Consider the following 26,471-nt stretch of genomic DNA (forward strand, 5'->3'; position numbering starts at 1 on the left):
AGGCCTCTGAGCCGCTGAGCGGCTGCCGCCCACGTGCTAAGGAGAGAAGGAGGCACCGGATCAAGGGGCAAAGGACACCTCGGAGCGGGGCGGGGGTGCCCGCGTCCACACCCGCTGCTAAAAGCCGGGCCCGCGGCGCAGCGCACGGAGCCCTCTGCCGCTCGCGCGGAGAAGGCGCCGAGCGCGGTCAGGCAGTCCCGAGCATCCCCGCAGCGCCCCCGCCGCCCGCCGCCCGCCACCCGCCGCCCGCCGCCAGTGGGACCCCCGGCCCTGGCTGCGCCGCGCCCCTCTGCAGGTAGAGCGGATTCCAGGTGAGGGCGTGGAGCCCACGCGTCATCAGGTGGGTGCAGGGGCCTCACCCAAGGGGAATTGGATCCGCCCCTGTGCTGGGCCTCAGTTTCCCCTCTGCCCACAGAGGCGCGCGTCTCTGGCTCAGCTGGGCTGAAGGGGTTCATAGGCTTATGTGGCCTCCTCAGCTGCCGGGAGGAAGGAGGCAAACTCTTACCCCAGGGAGGACTCCGGATCAGGAATCCAAGAATTCATCCTGCTAGAGGGTGAAGTGCACACGGGTCCTGGAAGCCCCCTGTCCCCCTGTCTCCCACTGGCTAGGCTGGGCTGGGCTTCCATCGTGGTCTGCGAGGTTCTCCCACGAGCTGAGAGGGGGCCCAGGGAGTCAGGAGGGAGGGCCTTCCTCCCTCTGGCTCTCCCTGCCCTGGGCAGGTGACATGCCAGTGGAGAAACCCTGTCCAGGTGGGCCCTGGGATGAGGAGGACCAAAACTGCCCCTGGCTGGGACAGAAAGAAGCCAGATGTCAGGGTGGGGTATGTGGATTCTGGCCCCTAGGCTTCTAGCCAACAGGTAGGGGCCACAGAAGTGGTGGCTGGCACTCCCACTGCTCTGCCCCGGTGGGGGGAAAAGCCAGGGCTTCCTCCCAGCCACCCTGCCCCCACCTCTGGGCTGGGTTTGGGAGCTTTGGGTTCTTGTCTGCGTCTGGCTGTGTGACCTTGGGCGCAGGACTTTCCGTCTCTGGGCCTGGCTCTCCCTCCGTGACAAGGGAAGGTTTACTGTTCCTGGGCCACTCATGTGGAGATGGGGACAGAATAAAATGGGACACCAGGTTGCTTTGGGGGACAGGGTGGCCCACTCCAACCAAGTCCCTCTGGTCCTTCACAAGGGGGATGGTGTTACAGGGTCAGCTGAGTCAGGAAGTGAGGGGGACCAGGGATCTATGAGAGCTGAGCTGGTCCCCACTTTGCCCAAGAACTTCTCTTATACTCAGCAACTCCCCTGCCCCGTGTCCTGCCCAGGCCCTCAGATGCAGGAGAAGGCTCAGAATACAGGTCTGGGAATCTCAGATCCACCCCAGGGAACCTCAGCTCCTCAGCCTAGGGTAGCTTCTGGGAGAGGAGGAAGATTCTGTAATACCAGAAGAGGTCTGATCTGTAGTAGCCAGGAGTTTCCCCATCTTGAGAAGATGACCCATCTCACTTCTCCCTAATTCCCCGCTAAGGACACAGTCTACTGGCTGAGCCAGGCCAGGGCTCAGTTTAGAATCAGGGTCGGGGCTCAGGCTGGGGTTGGGACTCTGCCTGGGGACCACATGGGAGGGCAGCTCAGAGCCAGGGTCCAGGAACCATCTGCCTGGGGTCTTGGAATCCTGTGATTGAAATCATCTGGCCGATATGGGGGTGGCACTGGTGGAGATGATGTTTGTCAGCTGAAGTGGAGGGCTGGCATACGAGCTTCTGCAGGCTGTAGAGTGGGATAGAAGAGTGGACTGAAAGCGTGGAAGTGGGAGAGGTCATGTCTCCGAGGCTCCTGCAGCCACACCTGCCCAGAGTCTCTAGTGCCTTCAGGCAATCGCCCTCCCCGGGTCCCCTCCCTGGGGCTGTCTTTGGCCCTGCTGCCAGCCCTGTGGTGGGTAAATGCAAGCTTAGACATGTGTTGGGTTTGTCAGGGGCTGGGAGAGGCCATCATTAGTACAGTCCACTCCCTGGTTAGGGCCAAAGAAAAAGTTTTGGCTACAGATGTGAGGCAGAGGAGGGAAGAGAGAGGGGACGTGCAGGCTTAGGATTGCTGTTCAGACAGGAGAAGAGGAAGAGGAACTGGCGTTTGCTATGCATTTACTGCAAGCCAGGCACTGCACAAGCTTTTCTGGCACTGTTTCCTTCTTCCTGATAACCAGAGAAGGAAAAGATCTCCATTTTACAGATGAGGAAACAGGCTCAGAGAGGTCAAGGCTCTGGCTCAAGGTCACACAGCCTGGGAGTGGCAAGGCTGATATTCAAACCCTAGCATCTTGGCTCCAAAGCCCTGGTTTCTGTTCCCACTACTGTCAGTGACCTTGGCAAGCCCTGTCTTCCTCTGGGCTTCACTCTGCACACCTGTAACCTGGGGTTAAATGGGCTTGCCTGGACTGTTGGGCAGAGCTGGGAGGAGGTCTGGAAGCAACATGGGTGGTGCGTTCTCTGCGTTCAGGGAGAAACACACAAGAGGGGATTACATTGGCTGACCCCCAACCTCCCAGGTCAGCTCATGGGTGTCCATGTGTCCTGCGCCCACCTCACCCACCTCAACCCCCCACCCATCTTTCCCACTCCTGAAACCTAGGCACAAGGTGGCTCTGTCTCTCCTCTTTCAAGTTAGCTAAGCTGACCTTGGAGAAGGGGGCCCCCAACAAGGGAACAGTGAACAGAATATTCCCAGGGTAGGTCCTGGCACTGATAAATAAGAGACAGACAGCTACTGCCCTAGGGCCAGAGGCAGTGGCTCACGCCTGTAATCTCAACACTTTGGGAGGCCGAAGTGGGAGGATTGCTTGAGGCCAGAAGTTCAAGACCAACCTGGGCAGCATAGAAAGATCCGTGTCTCTGCAACAAATTAAAAAATTAGCCAGGTGTGGTGGCACAGGCATATAGTCATAGCTACTCAGGAGGCTGACACAGGACGATCACTTGAGCCTAGGAGTTTGAGGCTGCAGTGAGCTATGATGGCACCACTGCACTCCAGCCTGGTCAACAGAGCAAGAACCCCTCTCTTAAAAAAAAAAAATTCTTTACCCAGAATCCCAAGCCGTCCCCTGCTAGCTGGCTCTGGTAGTCACAAAATTTCTTGTCCCATATTCAGCCCCATCAGCAGCGTGACTCTGGGTGAGAGATATGCTTCCTGGGATCCACTTTCTATCTCAGTCCAGGGGCCTGATGCCCTGATGAGGGTGGCAGGGGGCCAGTTATCCGGCAGGGGAGAGGCCAGGAGATTCTGGGCAAAGCAGAAGATGACTGTCACCTGCTGCAACGGTCTGAGAAGCTTTTTCCATCCCTGAGTCCCCTGGAGGAGGTTGTCGCCCTATCTTCTTTGTCCTACAGCTCCTGGTTCTCTGACATTGTTATCAGAGGTGTCGGCCAGGAAGGAAGGAAAGAAGAAAGGGCGGGCTGGGGGGAGGAAAAGAGAGACAGAAGAAGAAAACCCACATTTACCAGGTACCACTGGCTCTCACTTACATATTTCATTTCATCTTTGCAACAACTGCATAATAACATCACATAATCATAGCCATTTTAAAGATGAGAAAACCGGCCAGGTACGGTGGCTCATGTCTGCAATTGTAACACTTTGGGAGGCTGAGATGGGTGGATCGTCTGAGGTCAGGAGTTCAAGACCAGCCTGGCCAACATGGCAAAACCCTGTCTCTACTAAAAATACAAAAATTAGCGGGTGTGGTGGTGGGTGCCTGTAATCCCAGCTACTTGGGAGGTCCTAAGGCAGCCGAATTACTTGAAGCCTAGGGGTGGAGGTTGCAGTGAGGCGAGATCAAGCCTCTTCACTCCAGCCTGGGAGAAAGAGCTAAACTCACTCTCAAAAAAAAGACAAAACCAGTCCTCAGCCAGGTGCAGTGGCTCACACCTGTAATATCAGAGCTTTGGGAGGCCAAGGCAGGAGGATTGCTTGAGGCCAGGAGTTTGGGACCAGTCTGGGCAGCCTAGTGAGATCCCGTCTCTACAAAAAATTAGCCAAGCATGGTGGCACAAGCTTATAGTCCCAGCCACTCAGGAGGCTGAGGCAGAAGGATTGCTTGAGCCCAGGACTTTGAGACCAGCCTGGGCAACACAGTGAGACACCCCATCTCTACAAAAATTTTTAAAAATTAGCCAGGGGTGGCGATGCACACTTGTAGTCCCAGCTACTTGAGAGGCTGAGGCGGGAGGATCACTTGAGCCAGGAGTTCGAAGTTGCAGTGAGTCATGTTGGTGCCACTGCACTAAAGTATGAGCAAAAGAGCAACACCTTGCCTCCAAAAAATAAAGTGTCTACTAAGTGCCAGCTGTCCCTTCTGTCCTAGTACCTGCTGATTAGCTCAGTCTTGGGTGGATTCACCTGACACATGATGTTTGCAAGGAGGCCTAAGGGACGGGTCATCCTTCAGTTCACCTTGCTTGGTGGCAAGCAGCCCAGCAGAAGGACATACTTGAGCTCTGCCATCAGACACAACTGGGTTCAAATTTGGGGTGCACTACCCATGAACTGTGTAACCTGGATGACTGTACTAATCTTTCTGTCTTTTTTTTTTTTTTTTGAGACAGAGTCTTGCTCTGTCACCCACGCTGGAGTGCAGTGCCGCAATCTCAGCTCACTGCAAGCTCCGCCTCCCGGGTTCATTCCATTCTCCTGCCTCAGCCTCCCAAGTAGCTGGGACTACAGGTGCCTGCCACCATGCCCGGCTAATTTTTTATATTTTTAGTGGAGACAGGGTTTCACTGTGTTAGTCAGGCTGGTCTCAACTCCTGACCTCGTGATCCGCCCGCCTTGGCCTCCCAATGTCCTAATCTTTCTAACATATTTCACTAGATGAGAGAATCAAATAAACACGTCTCTGAGCCTTGATGTGATGTGCACAATAGGGACCCTCAGCCCTGAGCAACGGGCTGGTTGAGCAGATTGAGGGATGAGACTCAATAGCAAATACTGATACTTAATCAGCCAGGCAGCCCATTGGCATCCCTGGTTGTGGTGCAAGGGGAAATATATTTGTGGCCTTTGACTGTGGCTCCTGGCACATAGCTCCTACAACCCTTGGAATCTCCAGAATGCTAAGAGTGTCTTTTGAAAACTAGTAAGAGGACTGGTGGCTGGAGGCCCCTAGAGAGTTTCAGGGTGGGGGCTGTTCACTAGAAAGACCAAGGCATGATTAGAGGATTGGAGCTTTCAGCTCCCTGCCCCCCCAAAACTCTGGGGAGAAGAGAGGGTTGGAGGATGTGTTCAGTCACCATAATCAATCGTGTCTACGTAATGAAACTTCCAGTGGCCAGGCAAGGTGGCTCACATCTGTAATCCCAGGACTTTGGGAGGCCAAGGTGGGAGCAGTGCTTCAACCCAGAAGTTCAAGACCAGACTGGGCAACATGGCAAGACCCTGTCTTATAAAATAAATAAATAAATAAAAGGGCCAGGCACGGTGGCTCACGCCTGTAATCCCAGCACTGTGGGAAGCTGAGGCAGGTGGATCATCTGAGATCAGGAGTTCAAGACCAGCCTGGCCAAGGTGGCGAAACCCTGTCTCTACTAAAAATACAAAAATAAATTAGCCAGGGGTGGTGGTGCCCACCTGTAGTCCCAGCTACTCCGGAGGCTGAGGCAGGAGAATCTCTTGAACCCGGGGGGTGCAGGTTACACTGAGCTGAGGTCGCACCACTGCACTCCAGCCTGGGTGACAGAGTGAGACTCTATCACACACAAAAATAAATAAATAAATAAATAGAAACCTCCATAAAAACCCCTAAATGTTGGGCTTCATGGAGCTTCTGAGTTTGTGAACACATCAAGGTGCTAGGAGGGTGATGCTCCCAGAGAGGACATGGAAGCCCCGTGCACCACCCCCATACTCTAGCCCATGCATCTCTTCCATCTGGCTGTTCCTGAGTTGTATTATTGATAACTAATTGATAAATTTAAGTAAAATTTACTGAGTGCTGTGAGCCATTCTACCAAATTATTGACACTGAGGAGAAAGTCATGGGAACTCCTGATTTATAGCTGGTTAATCAGAAGTTCAAGTGGCAACCTAGGTCTTGTGACTGCTATCTGAAGTAGAGGCAGGCTTGTGGGAATAAGCCCGTAACTTGTGAAATCAGATGCTAACTCCAGGTAAATAGTGTCAGAATTGTCCGGGCACGGTGGCTTACATCTGTAATCCCAGCACTTTGGGAGGCCAAGGTGGGTGGATCATGAGGTCAGGTGTTCAAGACCAGCCTGACCAACATGGGGAAACCCTGTCTCCATTAAAAATACAAAAATTAGCTAGGCTTCGTGGCATATACCTGTAATCCCAGCTACTCAGGAGGCTGAGGCAGGAGAATCCCTTGAACACAGGAGGTGGAGGTTGCAGTGAGCTGAGATTGCGCCACTGCACTCCAGCCTGGGCGACAGGGTGAGACTCTGTCTCAAAAAAATAAAAGTGTCAGAATTGAATTGCAGGACACTCAGCTGGTACCAGAGAATTGGAGAAATGGTGTCATAAGTGTGAGTAAACACCATTTGCTGGTATACAGTGGCTATTGGAATTTTTACAGACAGACCGTTGGCACAGTGGCTCATCTTGGTGAAACACCACCTTCAGGTTCATCTTTGTGCCCTGCACTGCTATGATGCTGGTAGCATATGGTCCTCCCCTGGCTCTTCACAACATACTCAAGAGGCTAGGTGGCTTCCTCCCATGTTACAGGGAGGGCAACTGAGGCCCAGGGAGGACAAATGTCTTGCCTGAGGTGATCCATGGGTCCCCAGTGAGCCAACGTCCTGGGGAAAGAAGAAAATCCCTTATAGGGTCTTTTTTTTTTTTTTTTAAATCAAGGTTCACTGCAGCCTCACCCTCCCCAGCTCAAGTAATCTTCCTGCCTTTGTCTTCCTGGTAGCTGGGACTACAGGCACTCACCACAACACTGGTAATTTTTGGTAGAGATAGGATTTTGCCATGTTGCCCAGGCTGGTCTCCAACTCCTGGGCTCAAGCAATCCTCCTGCCTCGGTCTCCCAAAGTGCTGGGATTACAGACATGAGTCACTGTGCCTGGCCCCTTTCAGATCTTTAGGCCCCTCAGAATAAGATGATGAGTGGCAGACAAGCTGGGGTGGGAAGCTGTGCCTCTGTCTTTCCAGTGTCTGCTCAGGGACAGACTCTGGTTTGGTCAATCAAAAAGGGAGCCTTTTCTTGTTGTTTGAAGAATATTAATCTCTGGACTTTGGGGTCCTCAAGAAGAGGGGGAGGGGTCCCATGTCATCATCTATTCTTTTTTTTTTTTTTTTTTTGAGATGGAGTCTCACTCTGTTGCCCAGGCTGGAGTACAGTGGTGCAATCTTGGCTCACTGCAATCTCCACCTTCCGGGTTCAAGCGATTCTCCTGCCTCAGCCTCCTGAGTAGCTGGGATTATAGGTGTGCGCCACCATGCCCAGCTAATTTTTGTATTTTTAATAGAGACAGGGTTTCATCATGTTGGCCAGGCTGGCCTCGAACTCCTGACCTCAAGAGATCCACACGCCTCGGCCTCCCAAAGTGTTGGGATTACAAGCGTGAGCCACCGCGCCCAGCCGCCATCATCTATTCTACTGCCTCTTCTGATTTTCTTTACTTTTTTTGAGGGTTCTCCGCCATTTCTTCTTCTTTTTTTTTTTTTTTTTGAGATGGAGTCTCGCTCTGTTGCCATTTCAAAAGTAATAAATAGGTATTATATAACCTTGAAATTTATAGAAATTTAAAAAGTGAATGTCTCTGTTATTCCACTGCCTCCCCACCCACAAAGAACAGCAGGGCCGGACGCGGTGGCTCACGCCTGTAATCCCAGCACTTTGGGAGGCCAAGGCAGGCGGGTCAGGAGGTCAAGAGATTGAGACCATCCTGGCCAACATGCTGAAACCCCGTCTCTACTAAAAATACAAAAATTAGCTGGGTGTGGTGGCACGCACCTGTAATCCCAGCTACTCAGGTGGCTGAGGCAGGAGAATCGCTTGAATCCGGGAGGCGGAGGTTGCGGTGAGCCGAGATCGCGCCGTTGCACTCCAGCCTGGCGACAGAGCGAGACTCTGTCTCAATAAAAAAGAACGGCAGAGTCATAATTTGGTATATATAGGTCCAGACTTTTCTTCTCTGTTCATATATGAATATTTATTATTATGAATTTTTACATAAAAGGCATCACACTTCATATATTGCCCATAACTTTTTTTTTTTTTTGAGACAGGGTCTTGCTCTGTCATCCAGGCTGAGGTGCAGTGATGCAAATTTGGCTCACTGTAGACTCCACCTCCTGGGTTCAAGTGATTTTCCTACCTCAGCACCTCAAGTAGCTGGGACTACAGGTGCATGCTACCACACCCGGCTGATTTTGCTATTTTTTTAAGAGACAGGGTTTCACTATGTTGCCCAGGCTGGTCTTGAACTCTTGAGCTCAAGTGATCACTCTGCCTCCACCTCCCAAAGTGCTGGGATTACAGGCATTAGCCACCATGCCCGGCCCATAACTTTCTTTTTATTTTATTTTACTTTATTTATTTATTTATTTATTTATTTAGAGACAGAGTCTTGCTCTGTTGCCCAGGCTGGAGTGGAGTGACGTGATCTTGGCTCACTGCAAGCTCTGCCTCCCAGGTTCACGCCATTCTCCTGCCTCAGCCTCCCGAGTAGCTGGGACTACAGGCGCCTGCCACCTCGCCCAGCTAATTTTGTGTTTTTGTATTTTTAGTAGAGATGGGGTTTCACCGTGTTAGCCAGGATGGTCTCAATCTCCTGACCTCATGATCCGCCTGCCTCAGCCTCCCAAAGTGCTGGGACTACAGGCGTGAGCCATCGCACCCGGCCCATAACTTTCTTTTTAAATTAGCATTGCATCTTAGTTATCTTTTCCTGTTTCTACACGTATAATAATAATGAGAGCTAGCATTTACTATCTATGCACTTTGCAGGTATTAATTCACTTCATCTTCATAAAAACTATGAGATTATTATCTCCATTTTTTTTTTCGAGATAGGGTCTCATTCTGTTGCCCAGGCTGGTTTTGAACTCCTGAGCTCAGACGATCCTCCTGCCTCAGCCTACTGAGTAGCTGGGATTACTGGTTCAAGCCACCAGATCTGGCTATCTCCATTTCACAGATGAGGTTCTGTTAACACCTGCATAGTATTTCCCTGTAGGGATTTAACAAAATGCATCCAACCATGCTGCTTTTCACTATTATAAACAGTGCTGTGAGGAATATCTTTGTTCATCTTTGCACACTCTTGGAAATATTTTATAGCACAAATTCCTAGAAGTGAATTTGATGCGTCAAAGAGTACCAACATTTTTTGTTTAATAGATTTTTCCAAAATACAGTCCCATGTTACTTATCAACGACAGATTAGGGAAATGGCCTGTTGGCGCCCCCGGCATTCCTGTTTCTTCCTGGCCCGGAGTGGGGTTTTAAGCCTCCCCCCGAAGCAGCCAAAGTGGTATAGAAGGGGAAGTTTCTGGGCAAATAACATTGTGCCACCAAGTTCTTCCTCCCCACCATCCATTCATCCTCAGACTCACCACAGGCTGCAGCCCAGAACACTTAAGGGAAAGGCTTCCCTCTCCTCTCTACTATTTTTTTTTCTCTTCTCTACTTAATTTAACCTCTAGTCAAAAAGTACTGGGTCGGGAATGAAAGCCTTAAATGAGCCCCGGTGTGGTGGCTCACGCCTGAAATCCCAGCACTTTAGGAGGCCAAGGTGGGCAGATCACCTGAGATCAGCAGTTCGAGACCAGCGTGGACAACATGGTGAAACCCTGTCTCTATTAAAAATACAAAAATTAGCTGGGCATGGTGACAAGTGCCGGTAATCCCAGCTACTAGGGAGGCTGAGGCAGGAGAATCGCTTGAACCCTGGAAGCAGAGGTTTCAGTGAGCTGAGATTGCACCACTACACTCCAACCTGGGCGACAGAGTGAGACCCTGTCTCGGAAAAAAAAAACAAAAGTACTGGGTTGGGAATTAAAGCCTTAGTTGAGGCCAGGTGTGGTGGCTCACACCTGTAATCCCAGCACTTTGGGAGGCCGAGGTGGGCAGATCACCTGAGGTCAAGAGTTTGAGACCAGCCTGGCCAACATGGCGAAACCTTGTCTCCACTAAAAATACAAAAATTAGCCAGGCGTGTTGGCACATGCCTGTAGTCCCAGCCTCTTGGGAGGCTGAAGCAGGAAAATCGCTTGAACCCAGGAGGTGGAGGTTGCAGTGAGCTGAGACTGTGCCACTGCATTCCAGCCTGGGTGACAGAATGAGATTCCATCCCCAAAAAATAAAAATAAAATAAAGTGTTAGATGACCTGTTCTTGTACCTCAAGCGAGTGACTTAATTTCTCTGAGCCTGTTCCCTCATCAGTGGCATGGAGTGATCAAAATCCCTGTTCATCTAGTCTCCCCCAGGGACAGGAGGAGAAAATGGTGTCCGAGGGTGCTATGGTTCCTGCCGAGGGCCAGGCAGAGACTGGTGGTTTTGTTGGCTGAACTTTGGGCCAGCTTTGGGTGTACAGATGGTTGGGACAAGACAAGACCCTGGCCATGGGGAGCTCAGGGCTTGGTTAATAGGGGAGGCTGAAGGAAAAGAGGTGGGAAGAACATAGAGAAGGATTGAGACAGGCTGAGCCTGGCAGTGGTGCCACTGCGTGTTCCCCAACAGAGAGCCCAGGGGACTTGCATGGTCCTTCTAGGGCCATCCTGGGAAGCCCACACTGACCTCCATCAGTGCCTTAGCATAAAGGGCAGGCCCTGGACCCGACCTCTCACCCTGCTTGGTGTTCTTTTTCCAACTACTTCTCTCTTCCTCTCCTGTGTCCTCCCTGCACCACGCCCCAGCTCAGCCTAGCCTGGAACATGAGCTCACAGGGAGATGCTGTCTGATGGGGAACAGCTGTGGGTTCAAATCTCAGCTCTGCTATCTACCATCAGTAAGAACCTTGGGCCAGGTATCCTATACAGTGGGGCAATGGGGACCGTGGTCCTTGCTCTGTCTGGCTCATAAAGAGATAGTGATCATGAAGCCACACTGGCAAAGGACATATGAGTGTAAGCTGTCTTGCGTATCAGTGCCTCTCAAACTGACTGAAAGGCCCCTTTTCTTGCTTTTTTTTTTTTTTTTCCAGACGGAGTCTCGCTCTATCACTCAGGCTGGAGTGCAGTGGTGTGATCTCGGCTCACTGCAACCTCCACCTTCCAAGTTCAAACAATTCTCTTGCCTCAGCCTCCTGAGTAGCTGGGATTACAAGCGTGTGCCATCATGCCTGCTAATTTTTGTGTTTAGTAGAGACGGGGTTTCACCATGTTGGCCAGGCTGGACTGGAACTCCTGACCTCAAGTGATCCTCTTGCCTCGGCCTGCCAAGTGCTGGGATTACAGGTGTGAGCCACTGCACAAGGCCCCTTTTTGCTTTTTTATTTTCAATCTACATGGACTTATGGGTATGCAAAATACAACAGAAAATGAATTACTAGAAAAATTGAAGTGAAGGAAATATGTAAATTATAAGCCCAGTTTGTTATTCTTTTTTTTTTTTTTTTTGAGACGGAGTCTCGCTCTGTCGCCCAGGCTGGAGTGCAATGGCACCATCTCAGCTCACTGCAAGCTCCGCCTCCCGGGTTCATGCCATTCTCCTGCCTCAGTCTCCCGAGTAGCTGGGATTACAGGCGTCCGCCACCACACCCAGCTAACTTTTGTATTTTTTGTAGAGACGGGGTTTCACCATCTTGGCCAGGCTGGGCTTGAACTCCTGACCTCGTGATCCACCCACCTCGGCCTCCCAAAGTGCTGGGATTACGGGTGTGAGCCACCGCACCCAGCCTAGATTTTTTTTTTTTAAATTGATGTAAGTGCTTCTAGACACTCTGAATTTTTGTGTTTATCTTGTTGCAAACTCATAACAGAATCCCCAGCCTGGCAGTTGTCCATGGGCTATTCTCTGAGAAGTACAGATACCTCGGCGCCCACTGGAGCCAAGCCTAGCATGGAGTCACAGGGTGGCTGCCTGTGCTCCAAGAGAGCTGGGGACATGGCAGCTATGTAGGCTGCTGGCACCCTGCTGGCACCCCAGCCAGTTGAATGACTCATTACTCTGGTTCCCCAGCCCCCACCTTTGTTTCTCCAGCTCTTCCCTCCCAGAATACCTTCTGCCCTCTCTGTGTGACTAATTCTCACTTCGTCTTTTTTTTTTTTTTTTTTTTTTTTTGAGACAGAGTCTCACTCTGTCGCTCAGGCTGGAGTGCAGTGGCTCAATCTCGGCTCACCACAACCTCCGCCTCCCAGGTTCAAGCAATTCTTGTGCCTCAGCCTCCCGAGTAGCTGCGTCTACAGGCATGCACCATCAGACCCGGCTAATTTTTGTGTTTTTAGTAGAGATGGGGTTTCTCCATATTGGCCAGGCTAGTCTTGAACTCCTGGCCTCAAGTGATCCTCCCACTTTGGCCTCCCAAAGTGTTGGGATTGCAGGCATGAGCCACGGTGCCCAGCCTCCACTTTGTCTTTTGAGATCCCCCTCAAGCACAGTTTCTTCTAGAGAGCCTTCCCTAACTCCCCGGGCTGCAAGTCTGGCCGCCCTTAACTGAACTTCCATGGTCCCAGGAACTGGGACTGGCCCCCTCTAGTTGCTGGAGGGCATGCCTCACTCTGCATGCTGAGCTGCGCAAAGGCAGGAGCCATGTTGCAAGCATCTGAGCATTCCCCCACCTCTGCCTGAACAGAGGGCATGACATCAGCAGGCAGTTAATATGTGTATTGGGTGAGCAGATGAGTGGGTATTTGAGTGGATGGTTGGATGAATAGAAAGTTAGGTAGATGTACACATGGAATGATGGATGGACAGATAGACAGATTGGTAGATGAATGGATTGATGGAAGAAGAAATGGGTAGATAGAGAGGGGGATGGATGGATGGGTGGATAAAGAGATAGATGGATGGATGATGGATGGATGGATAGATTGAAGAAGAGATGGATTGATGGAAAAATAGATGGGTGGATGGAGAGAGATGGGTGGATGGATAGATAGAAGAGATGGACTGATGGAAGAAGAGATGGGTGGATGGACGAATGGATGGATGGATGGATAGATGGATGGATGGATAGATGGAAGAAGAGATGGGTGGATGAAAGAAGAGATGGGTGGATAGTAAGGTGAATGGACAGATTGTAAATGAACAGACAGATGGGTGGGTAGATTGACTATTAGAGTATAGATGAATTAACAGGTAAATAACTAGATGGACAGATGAATGGATGGCTGGACAGATGACTAGATACTCACTTGATCTCTACCCTGCTGTCCTTCCTCCCCTTCTTCTCCTCTTTCTCTACCTCCTCCTCCACTCTCACAGCCTCAGAGCACAAAGATCAATGATTTTCAGTTGAGACCAGAGGTAATCTACACAGGACTTTTTGTCCTACACAGGACTTGGTATTTGTATAATTTAGAAATGTATGAGCAATATGACTGATATTTATAGTATCATTAAACATAAATATAGGCCAGGCACGGTGGCTTACACCTGTAATCCTGGCACTTTGGGAAGCCGAGGAGGGCGGATCACTTGAGGTCAGGAGTTTGAGACTAGCCTAGCCAACATGGCGAAACCCAATCTCTACTAGAAATACAAAAAAAATAGCTGGGCATGGTGGTGCATGCCTGTGGTCCCAGCTACTCAGGAGGCTGAGGCAGGAGAGTCATTTGAACCTGGGAGGTGGAGGTTGCAGTGAGCCAAGATAGCACCACTGCACTCCAGCCTGGGCAACAGAATGAGACTCCGTCTCCAAAAAAAATAACAATAATAAATAAATGTAGAAGCAGGAAGCCAATAGAAGTGTACTTCTTGCAAAGAAAAGTGGGTTTTTCATTCCTAATATGTTGAATTCATAATTTTAAAAAATTAAGTTAAAATTATTGGCCAGGCACAGTGGCTCACGCTTGTAATCCCAGCACTTTGGGAGGCTGAGGCAGCAGGCAGATCACTTGAGGTCAGGAGTTCAAGACCAGCCTGGCCAACACGGTGAAACTCCGTCTCTACAAAAAACACAAAAACTAGCCAGGCATGGTGGTGCACACTGTAGTCTCAGCTACTTGGGAGTCTGAGACAGGAGAATTGCTTGAACCTGGAAGGTGGCAGTTGCAGTGAGCCGAGATCGAGCCACTGCACTCCAGCCTGGGCAACAGAGCAAGACTCTGTCTCAAAAAAAAATTTCTTTTAAAGTAAATAATTATTTATTTATTTTTGAGATGAGGTCTCGCTCTGTCACCCAGGCTGGTCTTGAACTCCTGGCCTCAAGCAATCCTCCCACCTCAGCCTCTCAAAGTGTTTTGGATTACAGGTGTGAGCCACTGCTCCCGGCAATCTCATAATTTTTGGTAGAACAATTGGGGTACGTCTGATATGAAAACAAGTCTGGTCCAACTTCTTCACTTTGATGTAGTCATATTTATCCAATTTTCGTTCATGGTTTGTTCACCCATTTTACAGATACAGAAACTGAGATCCAGACCAGGGAAGTGACTTCTCAACTTGCCGCCAGTTAGAGACACAATTCGAGACTCCTCTCACTCTTGTCCGCTTCTCCATCCTCTTCTCACTCAGTTAGCTTTGTGAGAAGCTAACTGCCAAGTTAATCTTGCCAAGCTAACTTTGCCAAGTCCTCTCATAGGCCTGATACATCATCTCCCTCATCCCGGCACCTAGATGCCAATCCACCCCTAGCCATGGCAGTGGCTTCCTGAGAATGTAACCTGGTAAGAGGAGCTGAGGGGTCAGTGGAAAGAGGCAGAGGCATGTTTCTCACTTTGAGGTGCTCAGGCTGTTTAGGGCACTATGAAATCCCAGACTATCAGCCAGACACCATGACTCACGCCTGGAATCCCAGCAACTTTGGGAGGCTGAGGCAGGAGGATTGCTGGAGGCCAGGAGTTCGGAACCAGTTTGGGCAATATAGCAAGATCCCATCATTACAAGAAAAAAATAAAAATTAGCCTGGCATGGTGGCTCCCACCCGTAATTCCAGTACTTCTCGAGGTCAAGGCAAGAGGATGGCTGGAGCCCAGGTCAAAACCAGCCTGGGCAACATGACGAAACCCTGTCTCCACAAAAAAAATTCAAAAATTAGCCAGGCACGTTGGCACACACCATGGCGGGAGGACTGCTTGAGCCCAGGGAGGTCAAGGCTGCAGTGAGATGTGATCTGGCCACTGTACCCCAGCCTGGGTGACAGAGTGAGACTTTATCTTAAAAAAACAAACAAACAAACAAACAAAACACTTTGGGAGGCCGAGGCGGGCGGATCACAAGGTCAGGAGATTGAGACCATCCTGGCTAACACGGTGAAACCCCGTCTCTACTAAAAATAGAAAAAAAAATTAGCCAGGCGTGGTGGCGGGTGCCCGTAGTCCCAGCTACTCAGGAGGCTGAGGCAGGAGAATGGCGTGAACCCGGGAGGTGGAGCTTGCAGTGAGCCGAGATCGAGCCACTGCACTCCAGCCTGGGCCACAGAGCGAGACTCCGTCTCAAAAAAAAAAAAAAAACAGGCAGGATGGGGTGGCTCACTCCTGTAATCCCAGCACTTTGGGAGGCCAAAGCAGGCAGATCACCTGAGGTCAGGAGTTCAAGAGCAGCCTGGCTAACATAGGGAAACCCCATCTCTACTAAAAATACAAAAAATTAGCCATGTGTGGTGGTGGGCACCTGTAATCCCAGCTACTCGCAAGGCTGAGGCAGGAGAATCGCTTGAAGCTAGGAGGCGGAGGTTGCAGTGAGCTGAGATCGCGCCACTGCACTCCAGCCTGGGCAACAGAGCAAGACTCCATCGGAAGGAAGGATGGAAGGAAGGAAGGAAGGAAGGAAGGAAGGAAGGAAGGAAGGAAGGAAAGAAAGAAAGAAAGAAAGAAAGAAGGAAGGAAGGAAAGGGAAAGGAAGAGAGAAAGAAAGCCCCAGACTGTCACGCTGAGGCACACACAGGAACACAGGGCAGGTGAGGAGGGGAACAGGGCTGGGCCCTGGATCTGCACCATCTGTGAAGATGGTTGTGGCCGAGGGAAATAACCCATGGAACACCTCTCAAACTACCTTGTAAGGGCGAATCAGATGTAGAATGGCTGATTTCATATATGTACATGGGTGCAAAGTCGGTTTCTTTTTCAAATAAAACCACTAAGTCTAACATACATGTAAATGGTGCACATGTCATAAATATCTAACTCCATGAATTTTCACAGAGAACATCCCCATATAACCAGAATCCAGATAAGGAAACAAAATGTGGCCAGGCACAGTGGCTCATGCCTATAATCTCGGTGCTTTGGGAAACTGAGGCAGGAGGACCACTTGAGCCCAGGAGTTCAAGACCAGCCTGGACAGCATAATGAGACTCCACCTCTACAAATAAATAAACAAATAAATAAATAATAATAAAAAATTAGCTGAGTGTGGTGGTCCCAGCTACTTAGGAGGCTGAGGCAGGAGGACGGCTTGAGCCCAGGAATTTGAGGCTGGAGTAAGCCATGATTCTACCACTGCACTCCAGCAACCTAGGTGACTGAAGGATACGCTGTCTGGAAAGAAAAGAAAAGAAGAGGAGAGGAGAGGAGAGGAGAGGAGAGGAGAGGAGAGAAAAGAAAAGAAAAAAGAAAAGAAAAGAAAAGAGGAGGGGAGGGGAGGGAGGGGAAAGAAAAGAAAAGACGGGAGGGGGAGGGGAGGGAAGGGAAGGGAGGAAAGAAAAGAAAAAAGACAAGACAAGACTGGAGAGGAGGGAGGGGAGTGGAGGGGAGGGGAGAAGAGAGAGAGAGGGAGAGAGGGAGAAGGGGAGAGAGGAAGGAAGGGAAGGAAGAAGGAAAGGAAGAAAATTTGGCCAGGCACAGTGACTCGTGCCTGTAATCCCAGTACTTTGAGTGGCTGAGGTGGGAGGATCACTTGAGGTTGGGAGTTTGACACCAGCCTAGGCAGCATAGCAGATCCCATCTCTACCTTAAAAAAAAAAAAAAAAAAAAAAGTAGCAACATCCTTCATAGCTCTCTTCTTGAGCTCTTCTAGTCACCCTGAGGCTAAACGCAACCCTAACTCCTAACACCATAGATGAGCCTGTTTTGGAGCTTTATATGAGTGAAATCTTACAACATATACACTTCCGTGTCAGGCTTCTTTTGTTTAATACATTATCAGTGAGATTCACCCACAGGGCTGCACTTAGCTGTAGAGCGTTCATTCTCATTGCTGCATTAATATTCCCTAGCCTGGGCCGGGTGCTGTGGCTCACACCTGTATTCCCAGCACTTTGGGAGGCCGAGGCGGGCAGATCACAAGGTCAGGAGATCAAGACCATCCTGGCTAACACAGTGAAACCCGGTCTCTACTAAAAATACAAAAAAATTAGCTGGGCGTGGTGGCAGGCGCTTGTAGTCCTAGCTACTCGGGAGGCTGAGGCAGGAGAATGGCATGAACCCAGGAGATGGAGCTTGCAGTGAGCCGAGATCGTGCCACTGCACTCCAGCCTGGGTGACACAGCAAGACTCCGTCTCAAAAAAAAAAAAGTATTCCCTAGTGTGACTGTTCTGCAATGTATTTATCCATTCACCTGTTGATAGACATCCGGGGCATCTCCAGTGTTGGGCTAACAAGATCAGTGCTGCCATGAATAGTCGTGTGTTTTGGTGCATATATGTGCACATTGCTGGGTTCTGAGGTGGGAGATGCTCAATGCTAGTAGACACTGCCAAATACTTTTCCGAAGTGATTTTGCCTCCACTGGCAGGATCAGTAGATGAGTGTCTGCTCGTACCACATCCTCCTGCACAATGGCCAGCCCTTTGAGTTTGAGAACATAGGTACTTGTGGAACAGGCTGGCATTCAATTGCCTGCGTTTGAATCCCAGTTCTCTTCTTATCATGTGACCTTCAGCAAAGGTTGTTTTCTTGTCTGCAAAATGGGTTGAAAATCAAAGGGTAGGCCAGGCGCAGTGGCTCACGCCTGTAATCCCAGCACTTTGGGAGACCAAGGCAGGAGGATTGCTTGAGCTCAGGAGTTCAAGATCAGCCTGGGCAACATGGCAAAATCCCATCTCTACGAAAAATACAAAAATTAGGTGGGCATAGTGGCACACGCCTGTCGTCCCAACTACTCGGGAGGTTTAGGTTGGAGGATCACTTGAGCCCAGGAAGCAGAGGTTGCAGTGACCTGATATCGCGCCACTGCATTCTAGCCTGGGTGACAAAGTGAGTGAGACTCCGTCTCAAAAAAAAAAAGACAGGCCGGGCGCGGTGGCTCACGCCTGTAATCCCAGCACTTTGGGAGGCCGAGGCAGGCAGATCACGAGGTCAAGAGATCGAGACCATCCTGGCTAACATGGTGAAACCCCATCTCTACTAAAAGTACAAAAAATTAGCCGGGCATGGTGGCGGGCGCCTGTAGTCCCAGCTACTCGGGAGGCTGAGGCAGGAGAATGATGTGAACCTGGGAGGCGGAGCTTGCAGTGAGCCGAGATCATGCCACTGCACTCCAGCCTGGGAAACAGTGCAAGACTCTGTCTCAAAAATAAATAAACAAATAATAAAAATAATAATAATAATAAAAGACAAACCAAGGGGCTGTTGTGAAGATCCTGCAGATCTGCTAGGTGGTAAGTGCTCCATAAACGTTAGCTTTTTATAGCTAATTCTCACCACAACCTGCCAGATCACTTCACCTCTCAGAGCCTCAGTCTCCCCATCTGTAAAATGACAATTAAAATTCTAACACACCCACATATACACAGTTGAGAGGCTCACTAGTAAATGGAATAATTTATAAAAGTGCCTTTTAATTTTTTTAAGAGACAGGTTCTCACTCTGTCACCCAGGCTGGAGTATAGTGGCATGTTTATAGCTCACTGCAGCCTCCAACTCTTGAGCTCAAGTGATCCTCTCACCTCAGCCTCCCAAGTAGCTGGAACTACAAGCCCACAAACAGCTAATTTTTAAATTTTTTGTAGAGACAGAGTCTTGCTATGCTGCCCAGTCTGGTCTCAAACCCCTGGGCTAAAACAATTCTCCCCTTGGCCTCTCAAAGTGCTGGGATTACTGGCATGAGCCACCATGCCCAGCAGTGATCCTTGCTCTCGAGGAATTTGCCATCTAGTGGGGAGGAAAAGCACATGCGTCACTCACTATGAATGCAAAGCCGAATGAAATTAGACTTGTATTAGAACAAGGGTGGTGCGGCCGGGCACGATGCCTCACTCCTGTAATTCCAGCACTTTGGGAGGCCAAAGCGGGTGGATCACGAGGTTAGGAGTTCGAGATCAACCTGACCAACATGGTGAAACCCCGTCTCTACAAAAATACAAAAATTGTGGCACACGCTTCTCATCCCAGCTACTCAGGAGGCTGAGGCAGGAGAATCGCTTGAATCCCGGAGGTGGAGGTTGCAGAAAAAAAAAAAAAAAAAAGAAAAGAAAAGAAAAAAACAAGGGTGGTGGGAACTCAGAAATACCCTGGAGAACTTGGGGAAGATGTCATAGGTGGTGGGACTTCAAGGACAGGTGGGCTTTCCCAACAAGGAAAAGCAGGCTGGGCGAAGAGTCCTGAGGACCAAGACTGGAAGGCAGAGAGGACGTGATGTCAGGTGGGATGGCTGGGGACAGCCAGGTATTCACACCACAGTTAGGATCTTGTCTTGCATCTCCATGGACCATGAACAAGACTTGTTTGTACAGAGGCTGTAAACTGCTAGTTATAGTAACAGAGGCTAGAGAAGCAGCAAGAGGGTGAGCCAGCTTACATGTACATGGCTGTGCTATTATCTGGGCAACGGTGCCCTGAACAGGGGGTGCGCGCCTGTGGTCCTATTACAAGTGGCTCACACTTCTAATCCCAACACTTTGGGAGGCTGAAGTGGGAGGATCACTTTGGCCCAGGAGTTTGAGGCTGCAATGAGCTATGACTGCGCCACTGCACTCCAGGCTGGGTGACAAAGCGAGACCCTGTCTCTAAACACAGGAGAAATCAGAATCTGTGGACGTCTTTGCATTTATTGGACACTCTAGTGTTTGGATGTTTTGCATTGTGCAGTCAGGGTTTGTCTTTTCAGCGGTTAGGCTTCTAGAGGTGTTATTAAGCCCTGGAGGAGGGCAGAAATGAGATGCAGATGTCTGCTGAGTGGCAATTCATGGCTGGGGAAGGAGGGATGTTGGGTGAAGGAGAGAATTCACTCATAATCCTCCCACCCGTTCAGATCCAGCTCAGAGGAAAGTCCCTGAAACCGCAGGAGACAACTCTGATGTTTTTAGAGCAAGGCGAGAGCACGGTGGGGTGATCTGGAGACACGGCCAGCAGAGACTTGGAGCCAAGATTGCAAGATCCCCAATAAATCACTGAATTCAGGCCGGGCGCGGGGGGCTGCGGTGGCTCAAGCCTGTAGTCTCAGCACTTTGCGAGGCCGCGGCGGAAGGATCGTTTGAGCCCAGGTGCTGGAGACCAGCCTGGGCAATATAGTGAGACCTCATCTTTACAACAGCAAAAAGAAGAAGAAAGAAAGAAAACACTGAGTTTGGCCTCCCAATTTTACAGGTAGTGAGACAGATCGCCAGTAAGACAGAGAGACAGAGATTTGCCCAGTGTTATTCATGGAATTAGCAGCAGAGCAAGGATCAATTCCAGTCTTCACCTGAGCCAAGGTCCCTGGAGCCAGGAGGTCCCAAGCGAGAGGTGAGGGCGGAGCTGACACTTCCTATCCAACCTCCCCCACAGCACCCCACCTGCTCCTCTTAGTCTCATGCCCCTTTCTTCAAGCATCCTCCAAGTGTCCAGGTACCCAGTGTGGGGGTTCAGAGATGCTAGGATAGTCTTGCCTCAATGGCCTATGGGGGAGTAGGGGGAGAAGCCAGACAGGCATATAGGGATAAGTAATGATCCTGTCAGCCTCTGTACCAAGGGCCTCAAAAGACGGTTAACTGCCACGTAACAGCTGGCCGCGGTGGCTCATGCCTGTAATACCAGCACTTTCGGAGGCTGAGGCAGGTGGATCACTTGTGGTCAGGAGTTCGAGACCAGCCTGGCCAACATGGTGAAACCCCATCTCTACTAAAAATACAAAAATTAGTCGGGCATGGTGGCACACGCCTGTAATCCCGGCTACTTGGGAGGCTGAGGCAGGAGAATCGCTTGAACCCAGGAGGTGGAGGTTGCGGTGAGCCGAGATCGTGCCACTGCACTCCAGTCTGGGTGACAGGGTGAGACTGGTTCAAAAAAAAAAAAAAGAGGGCCACTTGGGGATGGCTCTCTGAAGCAGGGCAGAGCCCCTCCAAAGGAGGGAGAGTGGGGTGAGCATCAGAACCCCCTTTCCTAACCTGGCAGGGATGGGCAGAGAGAATGCACATCCTACAGAAGGCAGCAGGGAGGATGGAGCAGAACAGCTGGGGCTCCTGGGAATGTGATGTGACCATTTGGCAGAGACAGAAGATACCCGGCCAAGGGAGGTGGGTGGAAGGGCTGGCCTGTGAGCAGCCTCGGATAATCACTTTCCTCCCACAGCCAGTGGCTGGGGCCCTCAGGGTACTGCCATGGTGATCCTAGGTGCTGTGTGATCCTCCTGTGGGCTGGAAGAAAGTGCTGTATGTCAACCTTTTCCAAGGCTGCAACACATGGGAAACCACCTCCTCCGCTTTCCCTAACATGACCACACATAGGATACCTGTCAGAAAGCCAGCGGAGCTTAGCATGTGCCTGCAACTCTTTCCTGTCCCCACCCACTAGGGACATCCTTGGGGGAAAATCTGGAAATCTACTAGACCAGGCTTTGCCGCTGCCCCTCAGAGATGCTTGGGTGTGTTTTTGCTCTCCTGTGCCTCTGAACCCATCTTTGAGGCTGTTAGTTAAAGGCTCCAGTGAGGTGTCAGGTGTGAATGCCTCAGTCTGGTTTCTGTCCTCAAGGTGAGAAAAGAGGCTTCAGAAGCAGAAAGGCCATGCACGGTGGCTCACACTTGTAATCCCAAAACTTTGGGAGGCTGAAGCAGATTTCATCTCTACAAAAAAAAAATTAGCCAGGTGTGGTGGCATGAACCTGTAGTCCCAGCTTCTAGGGAGGCTGAGGTGGGAGGATCGCTTTGGCCCAGGAGTTTGAGGCTGCAGTGAGCTATGACTGTGCCTCTGCACTCCAGCCTGGGTGACAGAGCAAGGCCCTGTCTCTAAAAATATACAAATAGGCTGGGCACGGTGGCGCATGCCTATACCAGCACTTTGAGAGGCTGAGGTGGGCAAATCACTTTAAGGTCAGGAGTTTGAGACCAGCCTGGCCAGAGTGGCGAAACTTCGTCTCTACTAAAAATACAAAAATTAGCTGGGCATGGTGGTGCGCACTTGTAATCCCAGCTACTCAGGAGGCTAAGGCAGGAGAATCGCTTAAACCTGGGAGGCAGAGGTTGCAGTGAGCCGAGATCGTGCCATTGTACTCCAGCCTGGGCGACAGAGTGAGCATCCGTCTCAAAACAATAAATAAAAATACAAAGAAGCAGGAGCAGAAGCTGGACCTCAGTGTCAGTGAGAGAAGGGGCTCAGAGCTCCTGGGTAGATGCCTGCCTGGGGGATGTCCACCTTCCAGTGAGCCACTCATCCCTACCAGTAACAGTCCCTCGAGGCTCCCCTTGGGCCTCTCTGTGCAGGTAAAGTAATGATCACAATTTTTTTAATATATATTTTTTCTTAAGTATTTTATTTTATTTTTTGAAACAGGATTTCACTCTGTTGCCCAGGCTGGAGTGCAGTAGGGCGCGATCTCGGCTCACTGCAACCTCCACCTCTTGGGCTCATGTGATTCTTCCACCTCAGCTTCCCGAGTAGCTGGGATTACAAGCCAAGCATGCACCATCACATCCAGCTAATTTTTGTATTTTTAGTAGAGAAGGGGTTTAGCCATGTTAGCCAGGCTGGTTTCGAACTCCTGGCCTCAAGTGATCCACCCACCATGGCCTCCCAAAGTGCTAGGATTGAAGGCGAGAGCCATCGTGCCCGGCCACCATGTTAACTAGAGGTATTAACAACCTCCTGTGGGCCAGGCCCTTCAGGGGCATTGCCTTGGGCTTACCACATCAGGCTCCTGAGAGGTGGGGGCTTCCAGCTGTGTGGAGGACCCAGAGGAGCTAATATGGGGGGCGGGGGGTGGAGGTGGAGGGCAGGAGTTAGGTGAGGGGAGATGGTGATCTCTGGCCTCACAAGAGGGTGCCCCTGAAAGCACAAACCCCAGGTCCTGAGGCGCTTTCAGGCTCAGGTGTGATAGGGGACCCTTTTGTTGTGGAGACAGGGTCTCACTCTGTCATCCAGGCTGGAGTGCAGTGGCGCGATCTTCGCTCACTGCAGCCTCAACCTCTTGGTCTCAAGCGATTCTCCCACTTCAGCCTTCCGAGTAGCTAGGACTACATGCACACGCCACCATGCCTGGATAATTTTTTTATGTTTTGTAGACACAGGGTTTTGCCATATTGTCGAACTCCTGGGCTCAAGGGATCCTCCCACCTCAGCCTCCCCAGTAGCTGGTATTACAGGCTTTCTCCACTATGACCGGCTAATTTTTGCATTTTTTTGGTAGAGATGGGGGTCTTGCCATATTGCTCAGTCTGGTCTCGAACTCCTGACCTCAAGCCATCCTCCCGCCTTGGCCTCCTAAAGTGCTAGGATTACAGTCAAGAGCCCCTGGCGTCTGGCCTGACCCTTCTTAATATCCTTTCGGAGTAAAGTAGGGGCGGCTTTATCAGGACTCCAAGGAAAGACGGGAAGGGAGATGGGGCCGACCAGCCGGAGCTCCAGAGCACCGGGTTCTCACCTGGCGTAAGGATTATGCTAATACAAGCCCCGCCCCGTCCCAGGCCCCGCCCACCCGATCGGCCTATGGTGTGGGGGCGGGGCTATGTTAATGAGGCCCGGTTGGCCAAGAGCTGCTCCCCGCGCTGCGCGGAGCCTGGACCAGGCGGTGGCGGTGGCGGCGGCGACAGCCATGGCCGGGGCGCTGGCAGGTCTGGCCGCGGGCTTGCAGGTCCCGCGGGTCGCGCCCAGCCCAGACTCAGACTCGGACACCGACTCGGAGGACCCGAGTCTCCGGCGCAGCGCAGGCGGCTTGCTCCGCTCGCAGGTCATCCACAGCGGTCACTTCATGGTGTCGTCGCCGCACAGTGACTCGCTGCCCCGGCGGCGCGATAAGGAAGGGTCCGTGGGGCCCTCCGACTTCGGGCCGCGCAGTATCGACCCCACACTCACACGCCTCTTCGAGTGCTTGAGCCTGGCCTACAGGTGAGGGCGGCTCCGGGCCCCGACGGCCTTGGCCTCCAGGTGGGGATGGGGGGGGGGTCTGGGGCAGGACTGCGCGCTGAGGCCCTCAACACCCCACCCGAGCCCGGTCCTGCGGCTCCCGGAGGCTCCGATCACGCCCTGGACACCCTCTTTCTCCCAGCCCCGAGGTCCTCCTACCGCGGCCCAGCCCGCTGGCCCCTGACGGACCCACGCATTTCTGATTCCCATTCCTCCCCCATTCCCTCTTCCCCGAGGCGCAGACCGCCTGCGCCCCGCCTCTACCTGGACCTCTGGTCCCCTCTCTCTTGTCCCAGCCCCTCCGTCCCTCCAAAAATGCCAGGCGTCCCAGGTCCCTAGGCCACCCGCGCCCATCCCCACTCTCCACTCCGGAGCCACTCCACCCGACCCCCTGCAGGCCTCGGCCTTCTCCCCAGCAGCCCCGGCCCAGGCCCGCCCTATTCCTGGACCATTAGATACTCCCAGCGCCCCTGATTGTCCCAGTTCATAACCAAAATGGACTGGAACTGGCCCACTCTCACGTCCACCTCCCCGCAACTGCTGAGACACCTCTTCTTGATCTGCTACGTTAAGGGTGGCGGGAGGAGGATGTCCCAGAAATGTCCAAGAGGCGCAGCTCGCAGAGGTTACGCCGGTGCCCGGGAGGCCTGGGTTCGCCTACCCGCGTCGCCACACTAGGCTGAGCGCCGGTCGCTGCCTGGGACCCCCGCTTAGCGCCTCCGAGAGCGCACAGGCCGCGCCCTTCTTCCGCTCCACGCCCCGCGTCCCAGAGGAGGGCGCGAACCCGAGGCCTGGCCCAGTGCCCTGGAGCAAAGTTCCCCGGAGTTGAGGGGCCAGTATAAATTATCAACCGAAAACCCGTAGGGGAGAAAGCGGGATCGGCTGGCCTTGATCTTTTCTCTGTGCAAATATTCCTCTTCCTCCGCGGCGCCTCCTCCCCTTCTGAGAACCGCTGGCTACAGATCGGCACCTGCCTCCCTGCGGGGGAGCGGGAGCTGGGGTGGGGACTGTGAGGGGAGTATTGCCTGCCCCCAACCGCGGCCGCCCAGCTGCGACCCCATTGGCTGGAGGCGGAGTAACCTTGGCCCACAAGCTCTGGCCCCGGGCCCAGGTCATGTTGCAACCCGATCGGCCAGGGCGCCGGACCCGTGTGGAAAGTTCAAATTCCCGTCCCTTCTCCCTCCCTCCCCAAATGTCACGCGACTGCCTGGGACAGGGCATCTAAGGTCCTGGTACACCGGATGCCGGCACTCCTCCTCCTAAGGGTCTCCCATTTCCTACCCACCCCCAACTTTGGCTGCTCATTATATACTACACATCACTCTATTTGGGAGGGGGCCTCACTTCCAACCCTGACCATGGGTGACCAAAGAGGAGAGGTTCTGGGGAGCTGGCAAGGGAAGGGACAGAACGCACCCCAAAAATTGCCCCCCGCAAGAGGCTGACTCAAGGCTGATGTAACCCCAGTCAGAGATAGCTGGGGTAGAGAGGACTGTGTTTTCTTCCCAAATACCCAAATATTAATAGTAAATCTCTCTGGCTGGGCACAGTGGCTCCTGCCTGTAAGCCCAGCACTTTAGGAGGCCAAGGTTCTCATCCAAGGATTGCTTGAGCCCAGGAGTTGGAGACCAGCCTGGGCAACATACTGAGAACCTGTCTTTACCAAAAAAAAAAAAAAAAAAAAAAATGTTTTTTGGTTTTTTTTTTGAGACAGGGTTTTGCTCTTGTTGCCCAGGCTGGAGTGCAGTGGTGCCATCTCAGCTCACTGCAACCTCTGCCTTCCGGGTTCAAGAGAATCTCCTGCCTCAGCCTCCTGAGTAGCTGGGATTACAGGCGCCCACCACCTCCAGCTAATTTTTTGTATTTTTAGTAGAGATGGGATTTCACCATGTTGGCCAGGCTGATCTCAAACTCCTGACCTCAGGTGATCCACCCGCCTCGGCCTCCCAAAGTGCTGGGATTACAGGCGTAAGCCACCACGCCTGGTCAAAAAAAAAATTTTTTTAATCAGCCAGGTGTGATGGCGCATTCCTAGTACCAGCTACTGGGGAGTCTAAGGTGAGAGGATCACTTCAGCCCAGGAGGTTGAGGCTCCAGTGAGACATGATTGTGCCACTGCACTCCACCCTGGGTGATAGAGTGAGACCTTGTCGGAAGGAAGGGAGGGAG

At 51.7% G+C, this 26,471-nt stretch overlaps 1 protein-coding gene across 8 annotated transcripts in view; it reads left to right on the forward strand.

Annotated features, from left to right (window-relative positions):
• Positions 1-284: 284 nt before the first annotated feature.
• MLXIPL (MLX interacting protein like) overlaps positions 285-26,471 on the forward strand; it is a 54,331-nt gene continuing 28,144 nt past the window's right edge. For 6 of the 8 annotated variants that reach the window (XM_030796524.1, XM_030796526.1, XM_030796525.1 and 3 more), the window contains exon 1: positions 23,928-24,284. In XM_030796524.1, coding sequence (XP_030652384.1) covers positions 23,992-24,284 — 293 coding nt within the window. In that variant the 5' untranslated portion in view covers positions 23,928-23,991. Of the gene's footprint in view, positions 341-23,927; positions 24,285-26,471 lie in introns of those variants that run through there. The other 2 variants (XM_030796530.1, XM_030796532.1) reach the window with 1 other exon arrangement.

This window comes from Nomascus leucogenys, chromosome 17, assembly GCF_006542625.1.
Source record: "Nomascus leucogenys isolate Asia chromosome 17, Asia_NLE_v1, whole genome shotgun sequence".
Lineage (NCBI taxonomy): Eukaryota > Metazoa > Chordata > Mammalia > Primates > Hylobatidae > Nomascus > Nomascus leucogenys.